General features: G+C 37.2%; 1 protein-coding gene across 3 annotated transcripts; it reads left to right on the forward strand.

Annotated features, from left to right (window-relative positions):
* Positions 1–229: 229 nt before the first annotated feature.
* On the forward strand, positions 230–6,451 carry LOC110451947. 3 transcript variants are annotated; one of them, XM_021500182.1, is made up of 2 exons: positions 230–373; positions 3,441–6,451. In XM_021500182.1, exon 2 carries the CDS (start codon positions 3,468–3,470, stop codon positions 5,667–5,669), a length of 2,202 nt encoding a protein of 733 aa, XP_021355857.1. In that variant the 5' UTR covers positions 230–373; positions 3,441–3,467; the 3' UTR covers positions 5,670–6,451. The 3 variants fall into 3 exon arrangements, with proteins under 3 accessions (XP_021355857.1, XP_021355858.1, XP_021355860.1); XM_021500183.1 differs by lacking the exon at positions 230–373 and adding an exon at positions 658–767; XM_021500185.1 differs by lacking the exon at positions 230–373 and adding an exon at positions 1,650–1,714.
* Positions 6,452–10,769: the final 4,318 nt, after the last annotated feature.

The raw sequence follows: 10,769 nt of genomic DNA on the forward strand, positions 1-10,769 counted from the left end.
TAATTTTATAGCTATCTATATACTGCACACTAGATCAATAAAATGTACCGCTACAACCTAATAATGGCCAACTACAGATAAATAACTCCACTGGTTTTACATTTTACTATATGATTTACAAAGAGAACGCTGAATGATATCGAAACTCGTGTTTTGATAATGTATGATATCCGGTTTACGCCATCACCGTTGCGGTTTCGCTAACTAACATTCATTCGAAGGGGGATAACTCTCAAATAAATAAACAAAGTCACGTTTCTTTCACGTTTTCTGCATACAAGGACATAACTATTCAGATGCAGGGATGCAGGACAGTGTAAATTCCTAGCTGTTTCACCTTATCCTAAAGAAGCTTTACCAAGGAGGAATACAGGTATGACACTAGAAAACACATCATTGATTAGGCAGGCTATACACAGCCCAAAGTGTCGGACACCGATACGTGTTTGGTGATTATTCTAAGTATAACATGTTTAAACCCCTACCGTGGTGCCAGATGTGTATAGAGTACATGTAAATCATACATATGAACAGCGTTGTATCATTTGAATACATCTTAATTCAGGTGAATGAATAGCCCGGAGCTCTTATAATAGCTCAAATATAGTATGCACATATACACAGTCTAAGTTATTTTACAACTTTGTGTAGCTAGCATCTGTTCATGTAATTGGATTTTTGACCGAGACTAGGGCCTACACCGAGGTAGTACACTGGCTCCAAGATATACGAGAGGATGGCGGGATCGCCTGTAAAATAACGACATGGTAATGTATAAACGGGGACGATTATCAGATAAGAATGTCGGTGAAATTCCTTTGTAAATAAGGTAGAGTGTTTCTTGATATTTCACTTTCGTTTAGAACGACAGTGCACTATACATTCGTTTGATTTACTGCGCAGTGGGTATGTAGTGTGTTTTACTTGCAACATTTCCTGGGCGTTTCTGTCAGGTTAGCTTTGTAATTATCTAAGCCATGTAGCATGTCATGTTGTCCATTGTATCCCCGTTCTATGAGCCTGTGAATCTACAGGAAGCAGCCAGGTCAAAGGCCCTTCAGAGCTGAACATTGCCGCTTCTTACTTTTTTTTTTATTATTTTACACATAATGTCCACTCTTATTTTGATATTGACTTGATATTCCCGAAAAAATATTCCCATCATTTTCTGTATGTATTCTTACTTTCATTTGCATTAGCTCAGCAAATAACTGATGGGATGTTCCATTGTTTCTTATAATGAACTATTGGTTTATAAAGCAAGTGGGTTAATGAGTCGTATACATGTTGGTTCTCATTATTAGTCTCATCTACCATTAGTGACCCGTGTGTAATACAAATACAGTGACATGGCTGTGTGTCAGTGGGGTATTTAACTGAACTATTGATAACTTTACATGCCGGTACATTAGTACTTCCCTTGGTTCGATGGGACGGCAGTCTGATGTGGTGTAGGATCAGCTTACTGTTATGTTGTCTCTAAGTTTTGAGTTTGTTATTTTGTGTTATGGATAGGGTATTATTTTCGTGGTATTTTCTATATATATGCTGGAGCCTGGCACGACAACTAAACCTTTAAACACACTTAGTCGGTGGACACTTCCCGGGAAAACGAGTGTACAAGTGGTTATGATGAGTCTAACAGCGTTAATAAGTGTACAAGATCTGGGGTCAGATTACACAATGACAAACAATACGGCCGCTCATGTGATGTGTAAGTAATTTTTCTCCCTTCATACTTGCATGCACACTGGAAAAATCCAGATACAAATCCTGATATAAGATCTGGGGTCAGATTTTTCAATGACAAACAATAACAAAGACATTATATAGGGGAGTAAACCCTAAATCAGGACTGGGCCAAATCTGTTCTAAAGATATATATTACGCCACGATTTTTCACCGCCATCCCGATCATAAAGGGTAATATGTTTTGACTAGCACCAGTCCAGAGTTTTCTCTCTGACATACATAGTACTTACCGTTTACAACTGATGCCAGTGTCTCCTGTACATACCTTTAGTTTACCTATCGTCCTTATTTTCCCTGCTGCCCCTACAACAAATCATCATATTTAAATGAGAACGAGAGGCTATAGTTAACAGGGCTAGTAATTCAAGTGAAAAAAGTCCGTTCGTTTCTGAATTTAGATCTGATAATAAATGACTGCTACTAGAAACTGAAAAAAACGTATTGTCATCAGTTAGATACACTTAGCCTACCAACCGGAATGTCTCCTGTAGCTTCCTTAGGGCGACACACAGGACTAAACGTGGTGATACCAATGGTCACTTAATTAGGGTCAAGATAGCGATAATAGTTCTATATTGATGGGTGTCACTCGGTACAAAGGTCAACAATGCCAAACGGTGAGATAGGTAAGATATATGGGTGTTTCTGGAACTTAAAGGGTAACCGGTCAGATGTATTAGACGCTACGTGTCTATTCTATAGAATACCATAATACAGTCTAGAATGAGGCTTCTGATAGGTCTATAGCATTTAATTACATATTACTTGGGTTTTTTCTTCAAATTTACACTTAGTCATTCTACTAATAGACTAATCTTGATTAGGTGGAGGTAAGTGGGTATCCATAAATTCGCACAATTAATGATGTTTTTATTAAAATCCTACCGGTGAAATAGGGGGAGTTCAACGTGAATAAAACTTAATATGATGATTGTGTATGCAGAAAATTCCACGTGAAATACTCAATTTAATTATTAAAATACAACTCCTCATTATACTATCCTTCTACTATCACTAATCAGATTGAATAAGCCGACATAAGAACATTCAACAAAATATGTTACCCTATATACTCAACATCATTTTATTAAGCTTTTGAAACAATATAAGTTATAAATTCACAGCTTGTTACCACCTCTATCCAAGAGTCCCACGATGTTGTCTCCGTCCATCAAACCCTCTGTGGTGTCCTGTAGTCTGTGTTTGACTTCATTGTCATTTTTGAGATATTGGGTCAGCTATGTATGACCGAGCTGTCACACGTGGTGATCCAATACTGCATTGTTATCAACATTTCTAACACAATATCAGAGTGATCAGCAGATAACTATTTTTCCAAATGCAGTCGAAATGTTGCATTAATTTTCAATGAATCGAATGAACGAGAATCGTTTTGTTTAAAAACATGTTGTTGTTTTTTTTATTTTATGACACGTTGTTAATATATGTAATTAATCAGTTCAAAGGTCGATCAGGATTGCACGCTCTGGTAAAAGGCCGAACGTTTATTTATAAATAACTGCGTTCTCTGACAATGGGTATGCCATGGCCAGGCCACACTTATTTTTATACATAAAGAACACATGTTTGATCCAAAAAGGAAACTATCATTTTACCGAAATATTTGTAGAGGCAAAACACTTAAGATTTTATCAATATCCTGTAATAACATATCGTTTTTGTTCCAGGGCCAGGTTGTACTTGACCAGTAGGCTATGATATCAGACATCACCAGAGGAGTGTTCAACAGTACTAACTTCTACAAAGTGTTCGTGAAGGTGAACCTCTGGTTCTGTACAATTAATCATGATCCAAGTCGACAAGTGGACGGCAGTCAACACACCAACAATACATCATTATGGGATGTCGGAAACGAATTTCTATCGGAAGCCATACAATATATGTTTTCCGCCAACAAGGCGGTGTCTGTGGACAGGCCACGCCCTAGTGACGACGGCACATACTGCGAGAAGAAGTTCGACTCTATAAATGAACATCGAGTACCTGTTGCTCTACTACTAGCCGTTCTCATAGCAACTGTATGCGTCGTGTTTACTTCATTGTTTATTTTCATATGTTGGCGAGTGAGAAGGAATCGGTTTAGAAGTAACAAGGTTGTAACTATTGTTGACTTTAAACCGACCGACGAGGACCAGCAAAGTACCACAGTTTTGACTGACGACTCGCACAATGAAAATGACCGATATCAGACCAAATGTGAATTATATGACGAGTATCGAACTGGAAAATTCAAAGGAATTCTTTTAGTATTTCCAACGTACATCCAGCCACGGAAAAATGGTGGGAATTTGCATTCTTCAGAATCTGAGATTAGTTGGTTTCTAAAAAACAGTGTAGACTATGTGTTTTCTGAGTTGGACAAATACTTACTCGACAGAGCTTCTCTAAACTCCCCTACTTCTAATGGACCAAGTACGTCACTGGCTGACCACATGACGTCACCACGGTTGACCACGCGCAGAGTTGTGCCTCGTTCGCGCCAGGGTAGGGGGAGTTCACCACAGTTAACCCAGCATGATCGCGTTGACGAGCCGAGTGAACGAAGAGCATGGCAAGAATTCCAACAGAAGGTCATTCCACTTGGGAAGTTTCCTTACCACAACGACGCTTACCGGAACACGGATAAGATCGCAGACACCAAAGTCCGAAATCTGATCCAGTTCTACAATGCACAGTGTGTCGTGCGTTTTGAACAATGGAATGGGGCATGTCTGATAGCAAACTACACGTTGATTCTTCTGGAAAAGGCGATGAAAACGTTAAACATTGACGCAAGCGGGATGAGTTTCAACAGACTCGAGATGACAGGAAGCATCATGAAAGGCTTGAAGTCCTCCACTGCTGGCCAATTTGACGTATTGATGATCTTTCAAGGTTGTGGATTTAAAGTAGCTCAAGCTCTCGATCAAATAAGTAGCACCAACATACCACCTGGTAAATTAGTTCTAACGGCTGAACAAACACGCGATCAACCAAACGAATGTCTGAAAAACTGCAATCTGGACAATGACAATTTTCTCTGTGTGTCTTCAGAAGAACTTGTGAGTGTTACAGAAAGTATGTTAGACAAGGGAATACAGAAAATATACACCGAGACACGTTCCCTCATTGACAGACTTCCGTTCCGAATACAGAGATCTGCTACAGCTTCCTTAACACTGTCGCTAGATACCAGGAATGTAGTCGGCCTGAACCTTCCAGAAATCAAGCTCCAGATAATTCCAGCCATCCCTCTTCACGCCGGAGGCTGGTACCAGCTTTCGACAGTCTACGCCGTTCCGCCATGGCACGTTCAGGATGTAAAGAGAAAGGCGCTATCTAGGGGCGGAGGAGCCAATCAAGCGTGTTCACATGATCTATTGTGGAGTCTCTCTCTGGGTGAACTTGAAAAAGCTTTCTTCGGTGGCTTTGATAAGAAGATGGAAACAGCCGGAGTGACGAGCTGCCATATCATCTGTTTGACGATCTTGAAGACACTGTTCACAAGTGTGACGCGACGATCTCTACTGGATCGAGGAGAAATCAACTCATACATACTAGAAACTGTTATATCATTTCTTCTACTAGAAAGTTTACCGAGTGACTGGACTCTAGACAAGTTGGCTGATCGGTTCTCAGACTCAATCCACTTTTTACGATCTGCTATGGAACACGGGAGGTTGCCAAACTTTTTCCTTCATAACCCACACCTGTTAAAACAGATGCCGGCTTTAAAGACATACCCCTTCCTCACAAAAGGACGCCAAGAGAATCTCTTAGCCGACAGCAGACAGGATACCACAGAGAAAACATTCAAGTTTATGAATCATAGACTAAAAGAAATGAAGATGGAGGATTGTGTCAAGGGAGACTACTCCGAGGAACTGTGGGAATACGAATTCTTTGTGTTCAACTAAACACCTGTCCTTTTAAATAACCGTCAATGTTATTTTATAACACAAGCATTCGAGGATACAGTGACATGTGTATTATCCGACAACTTGTGGTTCAATACATTGGTGCAGGCCTTATTTGGTAGTTTTTATAAAAATCTATTATAGCATTAAGTTGAGCAAGACAGTATATCGGAATATTCGGGGCTCAGATTAAACAAATGTTGCGATTTTACTTTAATATACTAATTCTTTGATAGAAATATTTACTGCTATGATTGAACTTGAGTCGATGTATGCTGTTTATCCGTTGGAACCACGAAGTTCACCATAAGCAAATACAAAACGTACGATATATCGCACTGTAGTAGTCGCTGAACCGTAAAAGTATACCAATAGACCGTGACAGCAATATAAATGTACCTTTTACCAGATAACTCTGCGTCTAAGTTGTATAACCGTGTCATACAAGGGTCTTCTACACAGAGTAGAGATTTTACTTTTAAATTGAAAGACTACTTATAAGTAATGTCGCAATTTGTAACTGAAAAACACGATCAAGTTCCAATGATCAGTGTACTATAGGAACGCAGTTCAAACACAGGTAAAACTGGTCATTATAAATGTAGACGAAAAAGATAAATATTCAATTTATTTAGAAATGTTTAAACTTTAAAAAAGGAACACGAGAAAAAAATTTCCATAGGGTTTTGGCATCAACTTGATACGCTATTTGTTTATTTGTTTTTCAAAATGTTGCTTTCTTTTCAGAATTTGTTGTATTGTAGACAAACAAATAATACACACACAAGGCTTTATATCATTATCATCACTTACGCCAACATTAAAAAGCAAAAAAAAAGTTTTAATATATTTAAATATAATTATAATAGTATAAAACATTTCAGTTAGCGCCTCATTAAGCTACATATTACTTGTGTTATACCACTAAGCTTTCTGCAATTGCTGTTAACTATTCATTTGTTTTAAAGATCTACAATGGTTTACAAATAATAGTTTTGATATTAGTATATTTACGAATGTGCCATATTGCATTTTCAGCTAAAATATAATCATCTCAGTGAAATTATATTGCTAATCTTGAATGTGTTAAGTTTTTATGTAACTATCTTTTCCGTGTGTTATTGCATTATCATATTACGTGGGTACTATTTTCAGTCTTTGAAAAAGGCACCAGTAAATTTTATCAGTTCTATACATTGTATTTGATGCTTTTACGAGAATTCCATTTGAAAAGTTCTCCTAAATGTGTGTAGCTTTCTTGTACTGTATGTGTACCATTTGCTTGATAGTTGTCAAGGCTATACGTGTAACTAACAAGCATATTAAACACCGAAGTATATTTCTACGTAATCTTATTTACATCATTAACTTACAAGGGGAGGTCACTCTGATATATCTGATGAGTTGGGCTCTGACCTAACGTTACGGGAGTAGTAAACTCGGCCGTTTTCGATTGTATTTTTGGTGTTTTTCTAGTCATAAATAACTTTCATACACGGAGTTAAAATAGCGTTATTTATTGCTACCATTAGTATGTGATGTTAAAGCTAGTCTAAAGCCCGGTGTAGCAATACTTACCAGAAGCATGAGCACTCTTCCGCGATAACTTTGAGTGATGAATCTGTCCTTCTTTAAATTGAATATGTGATAAACCTCATTGAGATCAGAATGGTGTAAAGAACAAGTAGGTATGGCGAATACATTTTCGAAATACTTTGTGTGAAATATATAGACTGTGCACATTTTGCATCGATATTAATGCAGTGTACGTTTGATGGTTGAAAACAAACCCAAGTCTAGTGTATCTAACTTAGAGTCCATCATGGTATGTCATTTCCTCCCGTTTATTACATACATGTATATAACACGGGTCCCGTAATGCTTACGTTCCCTTTTGTGATATACATGGCGAGTAAACATTCAATATTTATGTTTTGTTGTTATAATATTGCAATAATATATGTGATATATAACAGATGAACAATGGACGCAATATTCTATATTTTAACGTATGTCCCATGAACAAGGGCGGATCCAGAAATTCGAAGGGAAGGGGGGCTTTTTGGGAGTATCCTGATTTTACACAACGAACAGGAATATTGATGAACATCTGTTTATGTGTCTTGACATATATACTAAATACACATTCCGGGCTATGATTTTTTTTCTATGTTTAATCTTTTTCTCTTTTATATATATATTTTTTTAAATTACATTATGTATGTCAAAAATACCGAGTATCCGTACCCCACCCCTCTGGATCCACCCTTGATTTAGTTTCATACGTATGTACTCAATGTGTTTCACAATTACAGAGATGTACATACAACTAGTTTCTTCTGATCAGACTGATGATATTGACTTTAGCCAAGTTGGGTACTACATTTCGATGGTTATTCAATCTATGTATAACAAACACATCAATCATCTTTTATTAAAGTAAATAAATTTTATCGCAAGCAGAGGAAGATTTCGTGAATTTCAGTTGAAGCTCATGAAAATTCGCCACTCAGTATTAATATTGCTTAGTCAAGATTGTAAATTGGTGAAGTAATGACGCTTCATTTCGGATATGACGACATTGTTATCAATTTCGACATAAGAGAATGTGATACGGACTTATATAATCGAACTCGATGCTAGGTCACGTCACTCAGCTTTACAATGTTGATATATACTTGCCGAGTGTATTGTATTAAATTTAAATATCTGAAGATCATTATATTTCATTGTCTGCTTAACTTGGATGTTAAGTCATGGTTAGTGCCAATTTGCTTTATCCGTTATATTTTAAATAGTAATATTAAAAAGAGAGTGCTATGATTGCTGCGTTCTGTTGTCATTGTTGCGTTTTGTTGTCATTGTTGTGTTAAAACAAACAAGGGAGACAACCTCGACATCTGTGTTCTTCCTTTTCTCTCCTACTTCAGACTGTTGTCTCCCTGGCTACCCGTATTCATGTAACCTCTGTTACGATGGCGCTAACCCTGAAACAAAGCAAAGCAATTAATATTATTAACGTACTTTTAACGTTGTCGCGGACGACGTTCCAAATTCGAGTGATGATACATTAAGCTTTCTCTACAGCATACATAGCGAAAAGTGGTAATCAATTAAATCGTGATCCGTTAATCCAGAAAACTCGACACTTGAAAATAATATCCGAATTATGGCGGTTCTACAACTGACACGTGTAAATGATGTCCGGATTACTGAGGTTCTACTGTAGCTACACGCGTATTCCGGATTATCGAGGTTGTACTACAGCCGACATGGGATATTTTTTTTTTACCGATTATCGAGGTAGTACTGTAAATCGATAGTCCAGCACACGTGCATGTATGAGTAGATAAGTTATATACAGGTACTGGGTCCATATACACTACGTTTTACACGTCCGCGTGTGGTCCGCTATACTGTACAAGTTAATGAAGATATGTCTATAATCTGATAATGAAGACGTGGTTCAACTCCCTTATGAGTGATACACTCTACCAGTGTGTTATCATCCATAGCTTCTATCGATTTAATTTAAACTTAAAGGTAAAGGCACCGACTACAATATGAAAACACGTGATTGTATGGATTGTAAACGTATACGCTCGAAATAGACTGCTGAACTGGACCGTCGCCTGTGCTTTAGAACTAACATGTCTTTATCGTGGCGAAGATAAAAGTACTTTGTTAGTTTTCAATGTATTTTTGTTTAAATGAAGAGGAATCTTTCTAAAATAAATTTGAATATTTTTTAGTTGTTATTCCGAAAAATCCAGAAAAATTACAAGATGATATAAAGGGTGTTTCGGAAACAACCAAATTGCTCACATAACCAAAGTGATGAATAGGTCCGAAACTCCTATCGGAACGTTAGCTTACCGAAACTGGTTTGATCCTTTCCTCTATATCTTGTCTAACACTGTAGGTAAGCTTACCATACTTTCTATACTATACAGTGCATGATACAAACGCATCACAACTGATCGCTTTAACCAATAACACCTGCGTGTAGATACCCAGAGACACCGCCTACAACGAGGGTTTGGATTTAATACACCAATCAATACCGAACCTCTATCAAACGTATGCTATATTATATACATAGGAAAACTTCCCTGGACTGGTTAGTGAGTTTAGATTTAAGTTTAGAATAAATGCAAAAATGTGGTATTCTGGCGTACAGACATGTGGGCCTTTTCCGCCTTATTGTGTTAACTTATCTTGTCATGCCAGCTTCTGTGTGAAGATTGGGTGTCCTGGTATCAGCCACAATCGCTCCTCACAGATAACTAAGATAGTAATATTTCCCTGTGGATAGGGATAAGGAGAGAAACTACGTATTGACGAACTCTTAGTATTACTGAGGTTTCACGATCATGGAGAAATTATCAGACTTTAGGGGGGATGCTACATTGTACCTTATACATTTGTCAGTGACCTGCTGCTCAAGATAGTTACATACTGGGATATATATATACAGGTACATGTATATACTATTTATGACGGTAGACTTGGTAAAAGTTTTATGAAAGCTAACCAATTATTTCTGAATATATAACGCTGAATTTTCTTTATAGGAAATAATTAAGTTACATGTATATAAAAAAATTGTAAAGCAGCATATATATCCTTAATCTGGTTGTACTTAATATACGTGCAAGATTGCTTTAGTCATACTTTAAAATTCGATAAATAAGCTAGTGTTTTGGATGAGGTTTTTTTTTCTGTTTGTACAAAGAATTTCTGTTTCCTTGAAAATGAAAGAGGTTCTTTTAAATCACGTTTTTCTTTCAAAAATATTTTGCGCGTTCATAGATACGACCTTGGCAAGCTCCATGCTGTAAACAACACACTGAAAACGTACGGAATCACTGGCGACGAAGAAAATACGATAAAGAATTATATCATTATTATTGGATTTTATTGTTTACGGAATTCGATATCCTACACATAGAGTCAGCCTTAGAGTATTACACCAAAGGTAGATCTTATCAACGAGGTCGACAGAGAATCTGTTACGGTGCTTAAACAGAACATTGGGTGATGAAAAACTCCATGGTGAAAACTACAATGGTACACTATATACATACATATTAGATAATA

This window comes from Mizuhopecten yessoensis, unplaced genomic scaffold (genome assembly GCF_002113885.1).
Source record: "Mizuhopecten yessoensis strain PY_sf001 unplaced genomic scaffold, ASM211388v2 scaffold6307, whole genome shotgun sequence".
Taxonomy (NCBI): Eukaryota; Metazoa; Mollusca; class Bivalvia; order Pectinida; family Pectinidae; genus Mizuhopecten; species Mizuhopecten yessoensis.